This window comes from Pelobates fuscus, chromosome 1 (assembly GCF_036172605.1).
Source record: "Pelobates fuscus isolate aPelFus1 chromosome 1, aPelFus1.pri, whole genome shotgun sequence".
NCBI lineage: Eukaryota > Metazoa > Chordata > Amphibia > Anura > Pelobatidae > Pelobates > Pelobates fuscus.
Window position 1 is genome coordinate 451,159,608 of NC_086317.1, and position 26,280 is coordinate 451,185,887.

Below are 26,280 nucleotides of genomic sequence, written 5' to 3' on the forward strand. Positions count from 1 at the left end.
TTTGATAAGTCAGATGTTGATGACCTACATTTTAAATGATGCTCTGCAACGCGAAAAAGGTTAAGCATCACTGACTTAGGCACACAGAGCATAACAAATGAATATATAAAAGATGACATTACACCAAAATTAAATTAAATTGTATTAAAGATACATATTACCAGCTTAAAGAACAATATAAAAAAAATAAAAAGATATGTCCAAAAAGTTCAACATAACGAAATGTTAAGAAAGAAAAAAAAAAAAAGGCAAAAGCTTAGTGCAGGTTTTTCAAGTTTTGTTCAAAATAAATTCAACACCTGCACTGTTGTTGAACATATTTTGACATAGGAGTCATCTGACCAATTTTCTATAAAGAAAGGTCATTTGAGTTATGACTTTAGAAGTCTCCAGCACCAAAAGAATGGTACAAAACATTAACATGACGCTTCATTGGATCTACGATCAAATAAGCAAATGTCTGCTCATGTGGCTTGGATGATGGATAACATCTGCCCTGGTCATCCTGAAAAACAAAGAATATCTTTTATTTTCTAGGAGCAAGATTGGTAAAAAAAAAAAAAAAAGACAATAAACATATTTTACAACATCAAATCAAGATATGTAATCTTAGCTGAATACAGATCGTGGAAGAACTCAACTCATTAAACGGATTCAGTACCTTGCAGCAATGTAGCTTTGAGAGTGTTTTATAACTGCAGCAATTTGAAGAAAAAATAATAAACATAAAAAAAAATAAAAAAATGCTGCAGCTGCATGGCAGACCCCCAGAGAGCTATCAGGCAACAGAAATGCCATGTGTGTTATTGGAGTTTGGGTGGCTGTATGCACATTTACCTGCAGAGGACACATTAGTGGTCTTTCCTTTAAAAAACGAACGTATTGGCTAAAAGTTCAATGTATTATCTCTTTATTTAACAGTGAGGAAGGGGACCCAAGTAAACAAACAATGACGGCTTTGTTTGCAGTAAGAGTAAACTACCCAAATGGACTGCATAGTGTGAAAGGGCCACCTTTGGGTCTCAGAACCGGTCCAGACTCCTTAACATATTAGGGGCATTCATGGCCCTGTCAAGTCACAATCAGGGCATGCTGTATACATTAAATTAACCCCACAATGCTGCATGAGAGTGTGTGGCCCTGCCAAAAGAATACCTGAGTGCACACATGCTTGTATGGTATTTCTGTGTAGATGCCAGATTGTTCATGATCTTTATGTGGCAATAGTGTCACTCTGAACACATACGCTCCACAGAATTCTTTTTGTTTTTAATTCTTCATACTGCACTGTTAACACCAGAAAATTCTTCAATAACATTTAGGTAAGGGAATGAGAAACTACCACATCAACTTACTTCCAGACAGGTGGCCTAAGTCAGAAAGAGGGCAATTATTAGAGGACGCAAATACAAAACTGCACAACGGTGCAAAACAGCTCTCGTCACAAAGGTGTTTAATATTTAACTCATCATGCCACCATCAATCTAAACAAGTACTAAATCTCTGTGTTTTGTTATTAATTGCCGGCTGAGAAACCATTTGTAGACCGATTTGAGATTTCTCGTTCATAATAATATGTACCATTACCTATCTTTTATTATTTTACACTCATCAAATATCATTTCAAAACCTTTTTTTCTGAAATGAAACCTTTATTACAATGAAAATATTTTTACATGGAAATTGCTCATGCCTCAAGCTAGTGTGTCTAGATAAGAATTGTTAGTTGAAAAAGTAGTTTTAAAAACCTACTGCTTGATGATTCATGCTTCTTTAAATGTTATATGACACTTCCCATCATAGCCAGATTGCGGGAAAAAAAATCTAACATCTTCACTTTTACACAGGCGTGTCACACACACGCACACGTGTACACATGCATGCTAACACAAATTTGAATATTTTGAATTAGAACAAAATAAGTTTTTTTTTTTTGTTTTTTTTTTTAAATAAAATGTTTTGAAGGAGAATTAACTATTTTGAGATTATTCAATGTACTCCAATCTCATTTGAAATTTAATTACAAATATGATAACTCTAATATAGCTCTAATATAACTCTAATATAGAAGAATATGGTCTATTTTTTTGGACATGTGGTCATGACTTACTCTATTGATAAAAAAAAAACAAAAAACCCAACAACAAAAAACCAGATATAGATTATGGATTATAGATTTTGGAGCATAAGTACCAGCTGACATTAGGAAAGGAGAGCTCACTGCAAAAGTTGATTGTTTTGTTCAAAATTTGTTTTGTTTTTTTCTCTTTTCTTGTTGTAATATAGAATAGAGTGTGCCTTTAACTTCGTACATCAACAAAGTTAAGGCAGCTTTCTAATTTCTCACACTTAGCATTTGCTCTGTTTAACTTTAGAATGTAAGCAATCAGATAAAAAAAAGTAACAATGTTCTATTCAGGTTCCCATAATATAAAATGCTGCCTCTTTAAAATGTTCTCATGAGTCAAAATGCCTTAGGAAAGCACTTATACTTACATATGCAGCTACTTTGAAGACAGAAGATTTAATATTTATCTCTTGGCTGTCGGGATCTTTCCGAACACTAAAAAAAAGGTAGAAAATAAAAACAAATTAAAAAGAGGAAAATTTTAATTAATTTTAATATTTAGCTGGGTCTTTAAGTAGATGTCTGAGATGCTTCTTCAGGCTGCAGTATTTAAGTTCACCCCCTAGCGGGTCATGTGAGCAGACGTGGTAGCGTTCTGGTGTCCTCCCGTTCACAGTCAGCGTGTTGTCCCTATGGACATTACTTCCACAACTAATATTTTTTTGCATATATAACGAACACATTTTGGACAAAGATTGGATAAAAGCCACATTGCGTGGCCAAAACATTATTCTTTGTCCTTCACGTTGATTAAAGTCTGCAAGTCACCCATTTGAAGTGTTCAAATCACTGTCTTTCACACTACTGGATTATTGGAGAGATTGGCCTCCTTGGGTTTACTGAAACACTGAGGGTGTATATACTACTATACATTGGCAGAGTGCAGTTCCTAGTTAACTTATAATTATTGACACAAACATAAGCATTGCCTCATGACATGAGATCAAGCTATAGACATAACACAAAGGAAGAAACTATGGTAATACGTTTGTACCCAAGTGCAAAGAGGAGTTTAAACTAAACTAAACTAATATTTGTCTACCAATAAACTCCCATAGTATGTTCTATAGATATAAACAGACTACCACAACCATATTTTATCTTTACGTGAAATATCTATAAGCTGAATCAAAGTTATTATCTTCTTGATTCTTGTCTTTTTGGTAGCATCCATGCACAAAACCCTAGTGGTTATCTACAAAGACCAACTCATGGAAGGTTGCACTCAAAATATGTGCTCTTAATTGTTCGAGTTTAGTAAACAATTTTATCAGTAGTGGACACACACAGATGTCCAATAATTGGCAGAGCATCTGGTTGTAAAGTTCAAACCCTGGTAGGTAAGGTTGGTGGTACAAAAAGAGTATCTAAGATAGTATGACAAAACCATAAACATAAAGAATTAATTTATAGATTCCCTGCAGTTATTTAGTATATAAAGCATATCTAATTAATATATTTGAGGGGTTTTGGAACATCATAACAGACCATGAGACCGAAGGTGGAGTAACTCTTAAATGTCTCCAGAACCCCAAGATGGCATTATTTTACCCCGAATACACGCTTCACCACTGTGTATCTTTTATATTAGTGTAAGTATTAATGGGATAAAAGAGACACTCAAGGTGCCATAATGACTTCATCTCAATGAGGATATTATGGTGTCTGAAGGTCCTGGGCCCCATCTTTCTTTATGGAGTTAAGTTGTTTTTGAACAGTTTAAGCCTTAAGTGCATAAACTGATGTTAGTGAGCCACCTAAAATTTCTCAGAATAACGCCGACTCTGACCACAACCCCACTCACACCCCTAAAATTAAAGAGTCCCTCTTTTTCCACTGGAAATGTTGGGAGGTATGAATATGAGGGCCACCACACTGTTCTAGGAAGTATGGAAAAAGCAACAGTGACCACATCACATCACAGTTGATTCAACGTATAAGAACGAACACCAGGAAATTACTATCATCAAGGCTGTGTGATCAAATCTAACTTTACGTAATCTAAAGTTGATGTGTTGAAAGTACAATGAAAGGTGAATGTGTGGGAAATAACACGTTAACACTTCATAAAAGTAAGACTAAGATTTATTGCTGGCCACAAACAGAAACAGAAGGTAAGGAGCTTTCAGTTTTAGATATTAGTCGAACTCAACAGGCAGAGTAGAGGCATGACTGTTTCTAATCACTTTAAAAGGAGTCAATAAGACTACATATATGTCACAGAGCACGTGATCTATAAATGAAAAAAATGATATCCCCCAAAACAAGTTAAGAAGATTTAATATTTTTAATGTACACAGTAGAAATCTTCTGTTATATATTAGTCAGATTATAAAGCTATAACTGTTTTTTAAATGATGTGTCCTCTAAATGGGTGAAATTGCATGAAAAATAATATATTGTACAGTTTATTTTTATCTCAGGAGAATATGTTTTTCTAAGATTGTAGTATTTTCTCAACTCACACTATCCAATTAATACTGCTTTACACAGTAGTAAGAAAAAGTTCAGAATTATCAGTGTTTCTGCAATAAATTTAACCAGAATAAAATCTGATCTCTATAGAGTTCAACAAGTCTTCATAAAATAATTTAATATTTAAAAATGACAACTATGATAGTGATGTCTAACCTTGCTCAAGAATGATCATGGTAACATGAGGTAATTTAAGTCAAATGTTCTAGGCAATCAGATGTAAGTTTGAGATGTTCTTACTTATGTTGAGAACACAGATCCAGTGTGCTTTTCACAACAGAGGTCTGCGAACGGAATCATAGCGGAATTAAATGAGATTTCTGAAGACTTCATAAAAGAGAGATGTTAGTGTTTTTGGATGGACATCACTTGCACTGGTTACATGTCCATGTAACACAAAAGAAGTGTACGAAATGAGAATACCAAAGAGGAAAATGCCATTGCCACCTGTCTAAAGATGATGATCCTGGCAGCTATCAAATTAACATTATGTGGGTACAGGAGACAAAAGTTGCACATTTAGCAAAACTGAGAACCATTGCTTGACAAAAATAGAACTCGGCGTTCCAAGAAAAACCCCTCAAACCTGAAGCAAGATGGGGAAAATATAAGGGTTTAGGGATATGTGAAGACTCCAAGCACAGGTGAAGACTCCAAGCACAGTTTGCATTATTTAAAGAAAGATTGGATACTGAATTGCGCAAACCAGACATTGATCCACAAGATGAAGCTAAATAGTATGTGGACCACGCAGCAAAACATGGATCAAGTAAATCTACAATAAAATGCAGAAGCAGAAGAAAGTTAGCATTTTACTATGGCCAAGTCCATCTCAGAGACTTAACTCCAAATTTTCCAGCAGCCATTCATTTTATACTCCCAGTGTTACTGAAACGGAAAAAAAAAAAAGATCTATTCTTCACCTGTAGAAGTCCAAATGGTCATTAATAACAGGCAGAATAATGTGAATAAGAATCTGTCTCACCTTACCATAAAAAATATGTTCTAAAATGTGATCATTTTAGAAAAACAAAAAACTATTAAAGTTAAGCACTCATTAAACTCTACTCAGGGACAGCTTTCGGACCCTAAATTATTCCTTTCATGGTAAAGCACATCTCTCTGCTGCACATGAACAAATAAAACAATTAAGGGTCCCTAAAACCTTACAAGGTCTGGTGAAGGGTCCTTCTCCCCAAAAGAGATACAAATGGAGGTCCCCATATATCTTCCTTCCTCCATCCAATGAGCGACAGGGTGGAAGGAGGGTAAAGGCCCTCTTAAACTGAAAATGAATGCATTTTGGTATAGAATTTCCACTTGTGCCAGACAAATACCTGGTTTGATAAAGCAATCCAGCCCTTAAAGACACGTGCTCAACGAAACATGTGGTTGATTTAACTGTTTATATCTGCTCTTTGTTTATCAAAATCTTAGTACAATTGGAGGGCCATGATCAGCTGAGTAACCTCAACCAATTCCTGGTCTCTGTAGAAACTGAAAATGTGTAGGAAATGTAGAAATTGGTTTAAACTAACAAGCAACAGAGTTCAATACAGACTGGAGTGCCCATTTAATTCCATAGCACCTCACCCGTAGGCATACTTTATAAGTTATAATGTTGATGTAGAATTATTAAAAAAATTTTATTGAACTTGTACTGAATTATTGTACTAACTCCATTTTAACCTCACACTGTGACAAACCCTCCATTTTGTCCTCATTACCTGACAGATCCTCCATTTTAATCCATTTTAAACTACATTACATGACAGAATTTCCCAGCAACATTTAACACAATGAACAGAGACTGTATTTTCTATAAAGACATGACTAACCCAGGAACTGCTGAATTTCCTTTAACTTGCAACATAGTATAATTTGAAGGCCATGAGAACACTGTACTAATGAAATGTTCTATTCATAAGAGAACCTTGCACCTGACCACAAGACCTGATATCACTGACTGTGTAAAATGACGCTCAAGCCCCCCTTTCCACCGAGTAAACCTCATGCTGGGAAAGATGGCGCTTGAGCCTTCTGTCCACACCCGTGTCCAGAACAATACCACCTCCCGGTGGGAGGACACCTAGCTAGTCACTCAAATCCCTGAGCCAATTAATAATATTGATGGGTGGACACTGATATAGTCACATAACATTTAATCCAATTAATGATGTTTATTTGTTATTATCTGATATTCAATGATGATGTCATTTTGCCTTTAAAAGGGTCTGCATACCCGTTTTCTAACCAGATGCCATTAAATTTTCTGAAGTGCTTTTAACCTGAACTCCATGTGTCAGTGTGAACTTACTTCTGCGTATACGCAATTTAATCATCTCAGATTTGGACAGGAACAGATAGACATTTAAACATATTTGTTTATTTCTAAATTAATCTACATCAATGTGTGGAATAGAAAATCAGAATTGAGCATTCACAGCAGAAAAACAAACCCCAGAAAAGGTGCTGGTCAGTAACTAGCTCATAATGTGTGCCATAAAGTCCCATCAAAACCAATTTTTTTTTTTTTTTTTTAAAAGATACATTTTCTTCTATTAGCAAACCACGAAGAAAGGAAGGAAAAGGATTAGTGTTTCTTCAAGATGATCAGAACACTTTTTAGTTTCCCTCAGATAAACATAAACCATGATATAACCATGATAAAACTACAAAATATTAACCAAACTTCTGGAATAAAAGGGAATTATGACATGTCACACACGTCATGTGTCCTTAAGGGGTTAAAATGCTGTATTAAACTGAGCAGGCTTATAAAAAAAATTAATTTAACTGAAAATTACTAAAAATAAATCCCATTCACATACGTGATTTCAAGGTGAATACATACTCCAAGTTAACTTGATTTTCAGGTTTATGTTATGCAGAAAGGCACATTTATATTACCTGGCTCATTTCCTTAAAAGGAGCCTCTCCCATTATAAATTACCTTTTACTACACAATAACTGTAATATTTAAAGCAAGGGGATGGGACGAGTTGAGTTTTATGACAGATTAGTAAAACAAAATACCGGTATATATATATATATATATATATATATATATATATATATAGTACATTTTTTCCAAAAGATGATGCAACAAATGTTATATTAGCAGTACAAAGGTGAGTATTTAGCATATGGGAGAGGCTTGGGGCCTTGTTTAATAATTACCCATGTCAGATGCACTCTGGGATTGAGTAAAGTGCATTGTGGGAGCATGTGGGTCACCACCGTGTCACTTATTGCTGGGTTAGCAAAAATGTGTCATTTTAATTAACTTTTTGTCAGAAAGAGTGTGACACATTCCACAAACCTGTAACCTAAAGTGGAGATCCGTGTAGTTCTTTAACAGCAGACATTTAAAAATGGACTCCCTTTATTCTTCCCTTTTCCTATACAATGGCCTTGTCTCTTTTCAGTCTTTTTCAGCTACTCCATTTTATATTACTACATTATCTGTAAAACTATTAACATTGTAGAAAACTCACAACAACAGTTTGCTCTAATATAAAAAGCAAAATACAGATAATATCTAGTCACATTTGGTCCAGATATGACAAGTTCCAACCAAACATTGCAGTTAACAGACAGAGGGCAATTTGAATGCCTATAATCAATTTGTTATGAGAATGACTTCGTGGATAAAATGAAATTGGCCGGCTTGATATGAATGCCGCAACTAAAGCATTATTTGTGCAACTTATTCATTAAGTGTTGGATTACGAGAAAACACTGTACGTAAAAGATTAAAGAGAATGTAAAACAAGTGCCAAAATATTGATAGTGCACCTCCCTCCAAAAATGAAAAAATACAAAATTTAAATCATTCAATTTTGGAATCTTGATTATATTATTTTTTGCAAACTATTTAAACAAATGAAGTTTACACTGTGGTGTATTGTACATACCCTGCTTCCCCAAAAATAAACCCTAGCTTATTTTCGCGGGATACTCGTAATATAATCCCTACCCCAAAGATAAGCCCTACTGGCTAGTTTGCTTATCAATGTTCGGGGAATCTTCCCGAAAATAGATTTGCGGGTTTCCATTCGCGAGTTAGCTAATCTATGTTTGGGAAAGTTTCCCTGAACATAGATTCGCAGAATTCCATGCCCTAGTGAACTGGTTTATGTTCGAGGAAATTCCCCGAATGTAGACCTGATTTCTAATACTGTACGTTCGTGCTAGCGTTTTCCCCCGAAAATAAGACATCCCCGAAAATAAGTCCTACTGCCTTTTTCAGAGGGAAATTTAATATAACACCCGGTCTTATTTCTTGGAAAAGACAGTAGAAAATAAAAAATTGTTATATGAATTCAAATAAGTTATTTAAGGCTTACAAAAATGAAAACATATGATTACAGTAAAACCCGATAAAGAAAAATAATAGAATAACTGAAATTAGACCTGCGAAATAAAAGGAAACCAAATTGTTGCACTAAATCACTATCACAATACTATAAAGTAAAATTGATTCTCTACCCAAAAAAGTTGTCTTTTCAGATTCTTTACATATTGGATGTTTTTCGCAAAAACTGAATATTTAAGGATATAAATGGTATGTAAACACATCTTTGATGCAAGGAGTCAAGTAGGAATGAGTTTCCCTTTGTGTGGCATAATCGGAAATGGCTACAATTTATTTATATTTTTGCCTGCTTTTGGATCGGTTGAACTTGATGGACCTTTGCCTTTTTTAAATGTAGACTATTACGTAACTATGTAACGATTATTGATTGCAGTTTGTATTTACATTTATTATTTGTATTGTAGAAAATTGGAGCTATTGGACAACTTCTTTTGAAACAACTAAAATATATATTGGGTTCATTTCCAGAATGTAGACCATTTTAAAACTAAACGTTCTTCTGGCACAAACAAAATAATTCGACTCGACCTTCCCCTAATTCCAGGCTATACAGGTTGCAATATGGCCTTCCATGTATTTATAACTAGTGTTCAAATAAACAGATATAAGCGTGGGAACAAAAACAGAAATAAATAATAAAAAATGATATTCTGTAAAACACTCATTTTAAATTAAATATTCCTAAATTGCCAATATAACCTTGTTTATAATAAAGTTTTAATTAAATAATTATTATGTCTATTAATGTTTTAATTAGACTGCAATTAATGTAACAATATTGTAAGGCCTTTTCAGTGCATATGTTAATAGTAAAAAGACTAAATTTAACCATTGCTATTTGTAGAGGAGGGTGTGGATTTGACTTTGGGAGGATAATATGTGACTTCTCTAGGAGGATAAAATTAGTGACTGGTGTTTCTGCACTATTTCTAAACAGGTGATATCAATAAATTGCATGCACACCCAATTCAGGCACATGGCACAGGATATACCCACCCCAACATGAAAGAAGATATAAGTCTGTTACATGTAACAAACCTAAAAATAAAGAGATGGTCCGATAGGAATCATTCATCCACAGGTTGAAGCCGCAAATGTGATGTAATTATGCTTAAAGTAACACTATAGTCACCTAAATTACTTTAGCTAAATAAAGCAGTTTTAGTGTATAGATCATTCCCCTGCAATCTCACTGCTCAATTCACTGTCATTTAGGAGTTAACCCCTTCAGGACCGGCCTGTTTTTGCGATGTTTGTACGTTAAGGACCAGAGCAGTTTTAACACTTTTGTGGTGTTTGTGTTTAGCTGTAATTTTCCGCTCTCTCATTTACGGTTCCCATACAAGTTATATATTGTTTTTTTCAGGACAAAAGGGGCTTTCTTTACATACCATTATTTGTATTATGTCCAATATTGTATTTAAAAAAAATAATAAAATATGGTGAAAATTTTAAAAAAAAAAACATGTTTTTGGACTTTTACTTGAAAAATCTTTTACTTATCTACAAAAGCTAATGAAAAAAACAGCTAAATAGATTCAAAATTTTGTCCCGAGTTTAAAAACACCCAGTGTTTACATGCTTTATTGCTTTTTTTTGCAAGTTATAGGCCTATAAATACAAGTAGGAAATTGCTGTTTCAATATATATATATTTTAAATGTATCAATAGTGACCTTGTAACACCGTTATCTGTCATAAATCCCCGAAACACACCTAACATGTACATATTTTTTTTAAAGTAGACAACCCAGGGTATTCAAAATTGGGTATGTCCAGTTTTTTTTAGTAGCCACTTAGTCACAAACACTGGCCAAAGTTAGCATTTATATTTGTTTGTGTGTTAAAAATGCAAGAAACGCTAACTTTGGCCGGTGTTTGTGACTAAGTGGCTACTAAAAAAGGCTGAACATACCCCATTTGCAATACCTTGGGTTGTCTTCTTTTGCAAATGGTATGCCATCATGGGGCTAATTCTCATTCCTTGGCTACCATACGCTCTCAAAGGCAACCTAACCAATCCGACAAATTTCAATAAAAAAAAAAAGTAAAATCAAGCCTTATATTTGACCCTGTAACTTTCACAAACACTATAAAACCTCTACATGTGGGGTACTGTTATACTCAGGAGACTTCGCTGAACACAAATATTAGTGTATCAGAACAGTAAAATGTATCACAGCAATAATATCCTCAGTGAAAGTGCTGTTTGTGTGTGAAAAATGCAAAAAAATTCACTTTCACTGACAATATCATCGCTGTGATATGTTTTACTGTTTTGAAACACTAATATTTGTGTTCAGCGAAGTCTCCCGAGTAAAACAGTACCCCCATGTACAGGTTTTAGGGTGTCATAGAAAGTTACAGGGTTAAACACAGTGCTAGCAAATTAAATTATCTGGACTTTCGGCCTGGGTTGGCAGGCAGGTCCCTCAAATTGCAGTCATTAAAATTACTTAATTAGGTAAAAATATTACATAAATACACATGTAGAATTTTAATATATATACATATTTATATATTTGACGTCTACGTGTATATTTATGAAATTATTTATGTAATTATGTATATGGACATATGTATATTTCGTATTGTTTTTATTTATTTATTTATACATAGATATATATATCATTACATTCTAAGTATATTTTGATATAAATATATATATATATATATCAAAATACTGTTAGAATAAAATTGCATATATAAATATTTTTTTATAATTATTAAAAATTATTTTTATTTTTTGTTATTTATTTTTATTAACATATTATTTGTATTTTATAATAATATATATATACCATATATATAGCAATTATATATATATTGTATATATTCGTGTGTAATTTAAATATAAGTGTATTTTTATATTAATATACGTATATATAAATATAAAAATACACTTAATATGACATTATATATATATATGATACATATACATATATTATATATAGATATAATACATGTATATATATATCATATATATATACACATATTATTTATTTATTTTTACACTGATTTTACACTGGTTTTTTTTTTACTTTATTTTTTGGATTTTTTACTTGCAGGGAGACTGCCTGTCAGCACAGACAGTCCCCCTGCAGGCAGATACAAAGACCCCTATTGCGGTCATGTGATCGAGTGATCACATGGCCGTGGGGTCCTGATCTGCCGAGGGGGGACTGCCCGGGCAGACAGGCAGTCCCCCTGGACCGGGTGGAGCACTGATCGCCGCCGTGGGACCGACGGCGATCAGGTAAGTAGCCCCAGACCGTTATGACGGTTCAGGACCGTCAGCGGTCCAAACGCACGTTTTACCGCTGACGGTCCTGAACCGTCAGCGGTCCTGAAGGGGTTAAATCACTTTGTTTCTGTTTATGTAGCCCTAGCCACACCTCCCCTGGCTATGATTGACAGAGCCTGCATGAAAAAAAACAACTGGTTTCACTTTCAAACAGATGTAATTTACCTTAAATAATTGTATCTCAATCTCTAAATTGAACTTTAATCACATACAGGAGGCTCTTGCAGGGTCTAGCAAGCTATTAACATAGCAGGGGGTAAGACAATCTTAATTAAACAGAACTTGCAATAAAGAAAGCCTAAATAGGACTCTCTTTACAGGAAGTGTTTATGGAAGGCTGTGCAAGTCACATGCAGGGAGGTGTGACTAGGGTTCATAAACAAAGGGATTTAACTCCTAAATGGCAGAGGATTGAGCAGTGAGGCTGCAGGGGCATGTTCTATACACCAAAACTGCTTCATTAAGCTAAAGTTGTTCAGGTGACTATAGTGTCCCTTTAAATATCCTCTGTCCCATTGTAGAATTTGCTTTTAAGTTAGTCCTTTTTTGTCTCTCTATTTTCCCTTGTTTTTTTATTTTTTTATTTGTGTGTGTGTGGTTTTTAGTTATACATAAGAAAATGTAGGGGCTATTCATGACAAAGGAGAACAAAATGGAGGCACCCAGGTATTAAGATTTAAAGGAAGAAAAAATAATAAATATAAATAAAGGCAACTGGAAGAAGGAATCTTTAAGGTACAAGGGGCATAAGGAAAGGATGATTGAAAGAAGAAAAAAAATGATAGCTGAAGGGAACAGGGACCTAGCAGGGCAGGCAACGGATGCCCATGACAGCTCATTGTGGTGTCCAAGTTCAGCTATGCAGGATTCAGAGAACCCCAATGGACTATGAGCATGTGTGAGGAGGCAGGAACGGATGATGCAGTAAACAAGGAACATGACTCCACCAAGGAAAGAGAAGTTAACTATACAAACCTATTCAGTCTCCTAGGGAAGACACCATTGTAGTAAACGTTACTTTGGGAAGGGTCTTAGCAAAAAATTGCTAAATCCCCACACGTGACAGTTAAGCTTTGTTATTTTGGTTAAATCACCCCTTCTAGGCCCTTTTCTGCAATTAACAAGATTTGAAAGTTAATTAGTATATGACTTACAAAAACGAAAGGAACTCTCCATTTCACCTGTTCACTTCTGTCTTTCCTTTAACTGTAGAAATCTGCACACATTTTTGCACCTATAAGCCCAACTCTTACTTAAATATGTCACAAGAGGAAGCGTTTACTTTCCCTTCCTGACTAAGTATTTGTATGGATTGTGAATGTCCGCAGTGTGCATGCTCAGCACTTTACCCATCCTCACACTGCCGCTTCTTCACAACTCTCTGTGCATGACAACAAACTAATCTTTTAAGCATAGGAAGTTAGAGCCAGAGAATAGCAGACATGAAGAGACCGCCGAAAAGCAAGCAAGAGGATATGTACCAAACCATGAGAACAAAAGCCTGTTTATCCTTTATAGAATGAAACTTCGATATAAGATTGTGTGGCATTATGGGTAATGCGAGGCATGTGATGTAATACAAAAACAGCAGTCTACAGAGCTTCTCTTGGTCTTGCTAGGGGACAGGGACTCAGAAAATGTGGGTTCCCATTGGAGGTCCCATTCGCAAAGACACCTTTGCTCCTGAGATGTATATAATCTTCCAGCCTCACTAACCTACCATTCCAAAACATGCTTTATTTGCCAGACACCTGACTATTTTCATTATAGGAGAGATTGTGCAGCTGTCATGTATTCAGATCTTGTTCATTCCATCATTATATAGCTTTAAATGGGCAGAGATTGGTTGATTTGACCCATATGATATGATACGCATAATTACGTGCATGAACCATTGGCAGTAGACATTAACCTGGCATTAGTAGGCAGAGCAATAAAATGACTCCAATATGCAGCGGCCAGCATCGCACAGGATGCCAGAAGGAGGAGCAAGGACGGAGGCAGCGCCTGCAGTAAGTATACCAAGTGTATATGCCTCCGATATTCACACGCGGCAGGCACCGTGACATTCACTCAGCATGCGCGTAATCATGTACAATAATCATATGTACCTATACTACATAGAAATGGAGACAAGGCTTGTTACTGACCCATAAACACAGAGCAATTGTCCTGTAGTGTACTCTAGATGGTGTGTTTTCAATTAATAAAAGAGCATTCAGGTCTCGGTATGCAGCAGTGAACTGAGAGCTGTTTCAAGAGGCTTATGCAGCACAGATGCACCAAAGTCTGGGAAAATTTCCTCCTGAATGGGAGCTATTATGTGCACGTCTGTGTGTAAATGTGCACAAGGCAAGTTTGAGATAATAGACAGCATACAGAACTCGCAATGATTGTTTCCTCTTCCTTTTTTAACAAAGTTCAGTAGAAAGTGATCAAAAAACAAAAAAATATTTGTTTCCTAGTTGTTTCTAACAAAAAAAAAAGGAATGTATATGATTCTGTGAAAAACGCTTCTCACTTCAAAGGCATTCATTTCTAAAACAAATCTGTTCAAATATTTCTTCTATAGAACGACGTAGGCTTTATGATTTTATGAACTTTGAGAATACGGTAAGTAAATGAAAGTAATAATGTAGAGTTTTGTTTTTTTTAAATCAAGAAACCCGTAGCATATTTCACAGCATTCACAACATTGAAAGCAACACTTCAAGAATGATTTCTGTAAAGCAAGTCAAGGCAATGCAACCGACAGAACCATTCACGGGAAACTATTCTGCACATTTGTAAGCTATTAGGAAGGTATAGAGTCAAGTGAGGGTCAGTAGACCTAAACTGTGATTACGCTCAGCTAAAAGCTCATTCCAGTGTATACCCACAAATAAGACAAATATACAGCTAAAAAAAAACAAAACAAAAAAAAAACCAGGATATATTTTACGTGGCTCTTTATTGCACCAAACATAAATTTCGACAAGCATGACAAAGGCCACTGTATTCGAAATATTGGCAGGTTCATATTTTACAGTGGAAAAAAAGTTGTAGAAAAAAATAACCCTTCTGATATATATAAATATATATAAAAAAAACATTAATAATTATTATAGTTTTAACTGTGTGATTAAAAAGAGCAGCAATGGTCAACGTGTATTCTTGGATATAAACCAAATCGATTGAAAACAGATTTGGTATTCAGGTGAAATATGATGAATTTGCATACCTATTACTCTGCCAAGCTCAATAAACAAGCTTGGAGCAATTTAATGCCAACTCCAGTGGTACTAAAGTTAATGTATGCCCAACTCATGGAAAATCAAGTTGGGTTGGAGCTGGATATATTTAAGTGACTCTAAAGCAAAGGGGAATACTATAGCCTTTGGCAAGGAAGATAAAACAAAGACATTAATTCCTAGTTGATCTCATATACATGACTATGTGAAATTAGTTTTATTAAAAGAAGACCCGGAGCATATTACTGGGGTGTATTTTAACTGAGAGGGCAGCCATAGTTAATGGGATGGGTGATGAATACCGTATAATCCAAGAGCCAAAAAGGCTTAGTCAGGTTAGGATATAAATCTGTTTAAAAACTAATAACGTACACACTGCAGGTCTCATTTAAAGAGATAAAAGCTGGAGGATTGGTAGTTTCTGGTCCTGGGGTTATAGGTAATAGCCTTTGCACTTCCTGCTGAGCTACACTAGGACAGCATGCCTGTGATCCCTTGCTTGAGGCAATTGTATATGTAAGAGAAGAGATACAACCTAGGGTTAGCAGCAACAGGATCTGCATGCAGGGACTATGGAATCCTGTTACAATTTCCTCTAATACGGTCTGCTTTGTCCTGATGAATTGACATCCCACCCAAAGTTACATTTCATTAACAGAACAAACACGGGGACTCAGTGGTGAATAAATTGCATGTAGATTCATGACAATGATCCTCATAAGCCCTCTATTCTTGTGAGAACCCTTGTGTAAATGCACCATCACACTATACTGTAAACTCATGGGCAGTGTCTTCAACTTACATTGCATCTCTACAGAAACACGTTCTTTTGAATATTGTTGTCATCATCCACTCCACAATTGTACAGCATGTGGATATGTTGTTATATGCTAGCACTCAAACGAAAACATGTGTCACTTTTTATCATTAGTGCAAAAAAAATAATATTTTTTTTTTGATATGTAATGAAGTTTGATTGTTTATTACTGGAGAGCTGAAACTATCCAGATTGCATTTTAGTGATGTCCGGTGCATTTACATGATGTTTCAGATTCATGAACATCCACTAACTATTGCTCAGTTTTGGTCAGAGGATCAGTGCTTCCGATTCTAAGCCAGGAGATGAACTGAAAAGGCGTTTACATATTTGTATGCATTAAAAAAAAAAAAAAAAAAATCATGCATACAGGAGATAAAATGTAGATTATTTTATTTTAAATAATAATGAGAAATTATGACAATTTTCCTTCAAGTCCTTCGTGACAAGTGACACACAGGGTATGCTGGTCATTTAAATCCCCTCAAATCACGTTTCATCACGGAAAAAAAGCGAAGATTGCCAGACTCTGGCAGAAGACTTCCCCAGGCTCCCCCAGGCATCCAACTGACGTGGCATCATGCCATAGTGGTCTGATGTCAGATCTTATTGAAAACTGTAGGTGGAAGTGGGAGCTCCCGGTACAACAACATCAACAGCTGCTATGTTAAAAAACGATTTACATCAGCAGAGATGTAGTGAGGGCTTTATAAAATCAGTGGTGAAATAAATAGATATATTAAGCTTAACCGTAAGAGACAGGGGTCTAAAATGCAATTTTCTTACCAATAAAGCTTCTTCTCGTTCGTCATTTGTTACGACAAGGAAAAAGTGAGTGATAGTCTATAGCAGGGTTAGGCAACCTTCGGCGCTCCAGCATTATGGGAAATGTCTACAAAATCTGAAGTGCCTAATGTTGCATACACTTGGTCTGTAGTATACAACATCACTAGGGGCTGTGGGACAAAGGAATACATTATTTACCCCTGCTAGAGCTAGAGTAGGGTTTTCAAATTTATATTTTGCAAAACCAGGACGACAATGAAAAACAAAATAAACTGTCCCACCCACCCAAAAAAAAAAAAAAAAAAGACACCCTCTTGTCCCGGACTGCAACCGCCTGTAGAGGGTTCTCCTGCTCTCCCTTGTCACTTAATTCTTGGTAAAAAGATCTATGATTACGGCGGACTGCCAAGTAGGGGAGAATCTGTATTTTAAAGAGCATTACATTAAAATCTATACATGTGCCAGAATTTCTGTTAGCACCATGTATAGGTGACATTTTATGCACCTTAATATAAGCAAACGTTTTGTGTGTTTTGTAGTTGATATCTTTTTGGTTGCATGATTAAAGTAAGAGAAATTATGCATTCTTACCTTAGAAGGTCTTTATAAATAGATTTTGTTGTCTCTAAATAAGGGTCAATTGCATCTTCGTACTGGCACAGAGCTCCTCCAAGACATAGATGTTTGAAGAGGAGAAACAGAAATTCTTCTCTATCAGACTGGCTGAAAAGGTCGTATTTTTCAAAATCTTCAAGTAGAAGGACCTTACAGAGACAAAAGATAGAAGTGATGATTAAATTGATAGAACATACAAGTAAAAACCTAATGTTTAAACCAAATATATCTAAAGCAATTAAAAGGAACACCTCAGGTATAAACATATAGTTATAAATATATACATGTATTTATAACCCCAGTGTATTGTAGAGTCTCCCAGGCACCCTTTCTGTCCAGTACATTATTAGCATAAAAGTATTAATTAAAAGTGGTGCCACTGTACCCACTGGGAGATCATCAGATCTCCTGGCAAATCACTGGGATACATGGTGTACGTGCAGCAATTGCATGCTGCCCTGCAATGCTTTTAATAGAGAAGCATTGTATCCTATGAGAAACACCGGCTTCAGCTGAGCACTCAGGCACAAAGAAATCTGGAGATTCTAACGGATTGGGAAGGTGCAAACTTGAAATCGCCCCTTTGGACAAGGAAGGGACACAATGTTAACCCCCTAAAGAACTTCAGAAAGCCAGAGTACTATAGCACTTTGGAGTGTTCCTTTTAACTGATTATTTAAAAAACAAAATAGAAAACAAATAAGTAGGAACACGCCGGGCACCATAACAATTTCATAAAAATGAAGTTGTTATTGTGCTGGTTCACCTTAAGGGATGGTTTAAACAAAGTAATTTGTTACATGTGAGTTTATAGAGGAAGGGGTTCTATTTCAGCTGTCTAAAGTAAAGACAAATAAGTAGATGGGGCCTTATGGGATACACCAAAAGTTATTAAAATAACTTAGTGGTGTACTAGCAAAACAGTTAACAGATTTATTTAACCAATCATTGTTAACAGGAGTAGTCCCAGAAGATTGGAAGTTAACGAATGTTGTGCCCATTCACAAGAAAGAAAGTAGGGAGGAGTCGGCAACTATAGGCCAGTAAGCCTTACTTCAGTAGTGGGGAAAGTAATGGAAACCATGTTAAAGGATAGGATTTTCCCCAAGCCATACATGTTAATATCCTTCAACCTTTCCTGGTAAGTCTTATCTTGTAATCCATGAACCAGTTTAGTAGCCCTTCTCTGAACTCTCTCCAAAGTATTGATATATTTCTGAAGATACGGTCTCCAGTACTGCGTACAATACTCCAAGTGAGGTCTCACCAGTGTTCTGTACAATGACATGAGCACTTCCCTCTTTCTACTGCATGTATATCTCTATACAACCAAGCATTTGCTAGCTTTTTCTGCTGCTTTATTACATTGTCTGCCTACCTTAAAATTATCTGTTGAGGTTAGTATAGTATTAAATATTCTATACTCTGCCCTTGGGTTTTTACGCTTGCTTGATATCCTATCAAGCAGCAGGATGGACAGAACAAATTTGTTTTATACACCTAACACAGATTTTTTTTATTAGTACATTTTTTTATAGTTTCTATAAATCGTATTACAGATGATAGCATTGAACACCTGTGACTGTACCCGTGACATGGGGAGGCACTGTGTTGTTGGAAGTGACCAAGGAATGGGTGTGGCCTAGTCAAAAGAGGAGAATAATTTGGTGCAAACATGAGAACACAAATACACCACCACATTAACATTCACACTGGCCGTCAAATGCAAACACATTCCTGGAACACCCATACAAAGATCTACACGCAGACACTCCACATACATACCCATGCATTCACGCTCACTGACCAGGAGCACAAACATATCCTACATTAATACACACTAAAGCATTTTTACAAAAACAAAATGACTGGACATTTTAAATCCCGTTACATAGCTTACAACAATATGAATGTGAATCAATAAGAAGTTACTCATTACCTTACGGAGTTCATCTGAGATAACAAAATCATCCACATATTCATCGAGGCATTTCGAAATATGTCCACTTTCTCTTACAATTCCTTCAGAGTACAGGGGGTCAAACAATGACATTGATAGTTGACTACATGTAATTTGTTTTGCTTCAATCCTTTTCACATCAGTATCTAACACAAAGAATAAAAAAAAATAAAAAAAAATAAAGTTTAAAATTAGTTTGGAATCATTCACAGTCATAAAATCTACCATGATTAATGGTAATGCCAATAATAGTTCATTGATGGAACTAAAATGTCTTGAAATGATCAAGATTTTGATGTATGTAACTTTGGGGATTTTCAGATAGAAACGTTCTATCTGGAACGTAATATAATAAGGTTTTGGATACGTACGACATTGAGGTATATTTTGGCCAAAAAAAATAAAAAAGGCCAAACAGTTGGTATAAATAGAAAAGTAGAATAATTTTTTGGGGGGGCTATTTTGCCCCAAACCTTGCTATTCCCACATCACCTGCCACCTGTGCTGTGTTAGTTTGCTAAAAAATAAATGTACATTTAAGGCTTTCATGAAAATTGGTTTTGGAGTGAGTTGCTAATTGTTTGTACATGCCTCTATTTACATATAAACATTTTACAGGTATTACAGCTTGAAAAAGTATTTTTTTCATACACTAGGGGCAATATAGAAAAAATGAGAAAATCTTAGTTATTAAAATGATAACATATACAATAAATATATATTCAAAATTTAGCACTGTTGTACTATAGGAAATTGGTAGTATGACACTGACATTGCATGTAAGCCGTTACTTCATCAATATATCCTCAGGATACTAATTCCAAATTTACTGGTTAATCCCAGATAATTCTCCAGCTTTGATGTCTTTGACTGATAAGATTACACGTTTTATAAAGGGAAAAAAAGTCCACATAAACTGTTTCAAGATATAATCTCCCAATAGTTACATACTGCTGTCAAGTAAAAAAATATCATTTATAGAGGTCTTTTTCACATTTTGTTTGTTTGTTTCACATGCATAATGCAAGTTTATTTACTTGGTATAAGTTTTAGCCCATCCAGGGAATTAATATTTTCCAAATATCTATAATAATAAATGTTTATATATATGTGTCTGCTAATTTTGTATTTACCAATTATTCCCTTGCCATGAGTACAAGTATGATGTGTAAGCTGCCAATTAACAAGTAGATGCATATTGTTTTGCTCAAATAACTGCTCAGGTCACACAAATTAAAAGGACACTATAGTCACCCTGACCATTTGATCTCAACGAAGTGCTTTGGGTGCAGTGTCCCTGTCCTTTTTAACCCTGCAATGTCAATGTTTAGATTGCAAGGATAATTTCACCTCTAGTATCGGTCTGTAAAACTCAGTCACATGACACAGAAGGAAAGTGAATTTGTATCGGTCATTATTGTGGTTATGGAGTACATTTTGTTTTTTCTTCAGTGTCTCCCGCAAGATGGTGGTGCTCATGGGGTTTTCTTGCCACAATTTGTGTGTTGTGTGTAAACACCTTTTTTAACGTGCTGCAAGGAGGGTCGGACATCTAAGCAGCGGTTTTACAACTACAGTGTCAGGAACACATGTTTGTATTCCTGACACTATAGTGCTTGTTTAACTGATGACAGAGAGATAAATTATTGTTAGTTATCAATATTTAACAATGTATAAAAGTGATGGAGTGACTGTCCACAGCTCAGAATTTCTCTGCTATGTCCATGTCAGAAAAGTATAGCATATTACGTTATTTAAAAATGAAGGACTTAATGTAATAAGCTTTCCAAATGATTCAATACTGTTAGAAAAATATTATTTAAATAAATGTTATTATATAAATAAAAATATTTTATCTGCTGTAGTTACTATTAACACGTATGGGACTTTTTGTAGATAAATCATTTGAAAAGTATCGAATCATTTGAGAGGCTTATTAAATTAAGGTCTAAATTAGAAAAATTACATGTAATCTACAAAAAATATAATCAATATTAGAATTAGGATCTCACTAAGGAACATAACAACTTGCAAAGCGGAGAGTGTAGAAAGTACCCTGCACTTGCTTAGACTGATGAGACTCACTTTGCCTCTTAAGTGACCCTCTTTACTTCAAATGTGTTTTTATTTCCAATTTTTAGATACAAAAATAAATGTATTCAATCATACAAAGTAACACAATATAAAAATTTGTGGGCGGTAAAATCAAGTGTGTGGGGTGGATCGTATTACAACTTCCTCTTTAGTAAGGATAGTCCTTAGTTTGGAAACAAAATCCAATGCCCCTCTTTTCTATTATAGTGTGCCCAGGAGTTTCACAATTTTGGTGTGTATCCCAAATCTTCTCAGCAATGCAACTGCCAATAATGGATCTGGAATTCTCTGCCTGAAGAAGTGGTTTTATCAGAGTCCATACAGATGTTCAAACAGCAACTAGGTGCATACTTGCAAAAACAGAATATTCAAGGATATAATCTTTCAATGTAGGGTAATAACTGCTTGATCCAAGGATAAATCTGACTGCCATTCTGGAGTCAAGAAGGATTCTTTCCTAGTTCGTTGCAAAATTGGAGGTGCTTCAAACTGGTTTTTTTTTTGCCTTCTTTTGGATCAACAGCAAAAAACATATGTGAGGAAGGCTAAACTTGATGGACGCAAGTCTCTTTTCAGCTATGTAACTATGTAATAATGAGTGCTTAAACTATACTAAATGTGTTTTGAAACTAGCTGTTGAGTTAAAAATAATAATAAATAAATAAATATAATAATTATATATATATATATATATATATATATATATATACACACACACACACACACACACATCAAGTCTTTTTTATTACTATTCTAATTATTGGCAACTATTATGGCACCATCACAATTGTTTAAGCAAAGTCCCCAGTAACCTACTGTTAACATTTGAAATAATTTGTTTCGTATATATGGTTATATCCCCAAATTAAAATTTTAATGTTGGGAATTGTAAGTGTGAAATATGTTTGGCTACAAAACTATTAATACATAATAAAAATGACTGAAATAGTTAAATAAATTATAGATCTTCAGTCATCTAAAATGATTCACATTAGTTCAGTCTCCTGGACACCAAAAGGTATCATCTAGGTCGTAGTTTCTACTGAGCAGAAGTTTCTCCACATTATTCGCTTGCGTTAACTTGCACAAATCGATGTGTCTTTGCAAACGTGCGCTGTGGGGTCTTCTAGACCTCTATAAATTATGAAAAAAAACAAGCTTTTCAAAAAGATTGCAAAAGGGTTCCTGTGCTAGATATTTGCTGATAGTACAATAAGACAGATGGGTTTTACACATGGATGCACAGCTGGGGAGTATAAAGCAAAAGCCCTCGAAAAAAGCTTACCAGTAGAGAAGTGACAGTTTAATGATAGACACTGAAACTTGGCTAATAATCCTTATCTATTGTTTCTGACAGGGAGGGTATGTCCTCAGGGCTTATAGCATTTGAGTGTAAAATTTCAGCATTAGGGTGTGGGGATAGACCTTGTCAATGTGAGTCATCAATCACTTAAAACACAGGATACCAAAGGTGTGGACCTGAACTGATTTATAAACTGTCAATGAGAATCGCAGGGATCCCCAGACTCTAGAGAACTGCGTACCTGACACTTTTTGTCAAGCCACGCTAACTTTATTAATCCTACATTCTCGTGCCTGCGGTTTACACAGAGAGTGCACAGAGACTGCAAGCCCAACCAATGCAAGCCCAACCAATGGGGAGCAGCCGTAAACTATGACAGATCCTGGCTATAACGTGGAGCCTGTAAATCTGGCGTTACAAAAAGTGATGCTAAATTGTTGAAAGTTTATGCGTATAATAGTTAAAAATAAGTTTGGTAAATGTGGGTTTTACTGAGTGAGATCATCGTCTTCAAACCTTTCAAGTAGTATTTTAAGAACACTTTATTTAGCAAGTTGAAGCTGCTCAATCAAGGAAATGTACAGGGTATGGGGTGGGTCACTACTGGCACTAAACAGCGTGATATCTTGTTTTTGCCAGTTTTACATTTAAATTTCCAAGTGGCTAAAAAAGTCTGAGTATATTTAGAACATCCGTCAAAGTGCCACACCAGGCTGGCGTTGATACCCCCTCATTTTTAATGTATTGTGCCAGTGCTGTGTGCCATCAATAGCACTTAGAGGTGTCTTTAGTAGCGTAAAACCATAGACAGGTGAAGCCCACTTAGTGAAAGGGATGTTAATCTACACGTTAGAGAGCAACATTGCAATACATTTTAATCAGTGGTTTCTTGAATTCTAAAAGACCAGGAACTCTGGCACAAAAAAATAGCCATTAGTTAATTTTGCAGAGTTAAAAAAAAAAAAAAAGACCCAAGACTCTAAACTATTCTGCAGGCTCATGTGATGCTGCTTACCTTGCCACAAGCAATTGGTGAAACAATTTTAGTCATCGGTAATTTTCCATATAGGAGTGTCAAGAAATATAACGCCATGCCTACAAGATCATGTGATGTAACTTGCATGCAAATACGCAGTGAGTGCTTCTCATGTCTATATCAAAGAGTACACATACCTTATTTCCAAAAATGAGAGGCGATGGAATGAATGGCTAGCACACATATTGACGTGTCAATGTTTCAGATGGAAATATAATCTGGTTATTCATCAGATCCTGATGAAAGATTATATTTCCATTCCTTCTATTTTTTGCATTTTGTGTCAGATTATGCACCGGGCCCACAGAGGTTTACCCTAGGGTGCAGATTCCTTTCTCTAATTGTATATACACATCTAATTCCAGTTGAAACTTCAACAGATAGAAGATGCAGAAAAGGAGGAAATTCCATGGTGAGACAAACCTCTCCATGGGTTGTACCACCGGCAGATAATGGATGTGACTCACATTAGAAAATCCTACAAGTGGTTGGAAAAGGCAGGACTCAAAGACAGCACTTGTGCACTAATCCTAAGAAGTTTTCCTGCCTCCGACCTCCGTGCCTGTCAACCGACTTTTTACCGGCATCGGTACCCGGCTTCCGGTCACGAGACCGGCATGTCCACGTAAGCATAACATGGGAAATAGCATTTGGCTATTTCCCATGTTCGGGCTTAAAAATGCGGGGATAGGCTCCCTTCATAATACTTGACTGTTCGTGCATAATCAACTGTTCGTGTACTTCTGTGGTTCGTATGGCTAAAGAGCCAACCGCAGAGTACACTCTCTTTCATTTGGTCTTTCGAATGGTTATACAGCCGACCGCACAATATACTCACGTTCGTCTTTAATTTAGTACGGTGTAAAAACAGCCGACCGCAATGTACATGGCTTTCGTTTGTTCTTTCGTGCGGTCCATTAACCAACCACAGGCATTTCTTTCTGCTTACTAGTCCTTGCCGTTCATTAGTTTTTAGCCGAACACAGTAGGCTTTACTGTTTAAATTCACCTATCTGACACTAAGGTAATTGTTATACCGTTCGTTCATATGAAAGAACTAATCACCTTTCACATGTCAGCCTTTTTCAATTCAATTATTTGTTCAGTATATGGCTTGTTAGTTTTATACAGAAAAATCTAAAATCTGTACAATCATAAATATCAAGCTGGGCAGACCTATTTCATTCCTGGGCAAGGCGCAGGTGTGCAATAACTTTAATGCTGGGGCATGCAGTTTCAGTGCATGCAGGTTGTTGCACATCTGCTTCAGAGCTCATACCAAGACTATGTGCCCGGCCCGACTGTCACCCAAGAAATGACTAATCGAAGTTAACCTTGACATCATGGCTTACTATCTGCATTCAGACCCAGCCAGGCACCTGGTAGAATATCTGGTGACGGGTTTCTCACAGGTGTTTCACACGGGCCTCTTTGCCATCCCCAAAGGCACACTCAAATGCCCTAACCTATTATCAGCATCCAACGACCAACTTACAGTGGATCACCTACTGTCCACTGAAATCAAGGCTGGTTTTATGATTGGCCCTTTCATATCTTCACCATTTTCATCCTGGCGTACCAACCCCAAATACTCAAATAAAAAACGTTTGATTATTGACCTCTCTGCACCTCATTCTTCTTCCATCCCCAGCATCAACTCTCTCATACCCGCTGAGGAGTTTTCACTGCAATACGCTAAAAGTGACGACGCCATGCAAGTTATCACAGCAGGCAGAAATGCATGGTTGAGCAAGACCGATATTACCAATGCCTTTAACCCCTTAAGGACACATGACATGTGTGACATGTCATGATTCCCTTTTATTCCACAAGTTTGGTCCTTAAGGGGTTAAGCTACCCATTCACCCCTCACTATGGCACTTGCACGGTGTTAAATGGAGGGACAGGTATTTTTTCTCTACCTGGCTCACTTACGGGTCTAGAAACAGCCCCAAGCTCTTTGACATTTTTGCAGACACCCTCTGCTGGCTGCTCCTAAACATAGTCAGGTGTCCGTCTGTTATCCACTACCTGGAACATTTTTTATTTTAAACAAATTCACTGCAGAGTTTTACTTACAAGGAGACTTTTCTATTAAAACCATGGAGGCTTTTGCCTCCTCCTGTCACCTACACCTCAAATGATCTCACAATAC

At 35.9% G+C, this 26,280-nt stretch overlaps 1 protein-coding gene across 1 annotated transcript in view; it reads right to left on the reverse strand.

The window, feature by feature from the left end:
- Positions 1–304: 304 nt before the first annotated feature.
- CFAP300 (cilia and flagella associated protein 300) overlaps positions 305–26,280 on the reverse strand; it is a 49,227-nt gene continuing 23,251 nt past the window's right edge. The window contains exons 4-7 of the mRNA XM_063430457.1: positions 19,672–19,838; positions 17,709–17,881; positions 2,497–2,563; positions 305–505 (exon numbers count right to left, since the gene is read on the reverse strand). Coding sequence (XP_063286527.1) covers positions 380–505; positions 2,497–2,563; positions 17,709–17,881; positions 19,672–19,838 — 533 coding nt within the window. The 3' untranslated portion in view covers positions 305–379. The remainder of the gene's footprint in view (positions 506–2,496; positions 2,564–17,708; positions 17,882–19,671; positions 19,839–26,280) is intronic.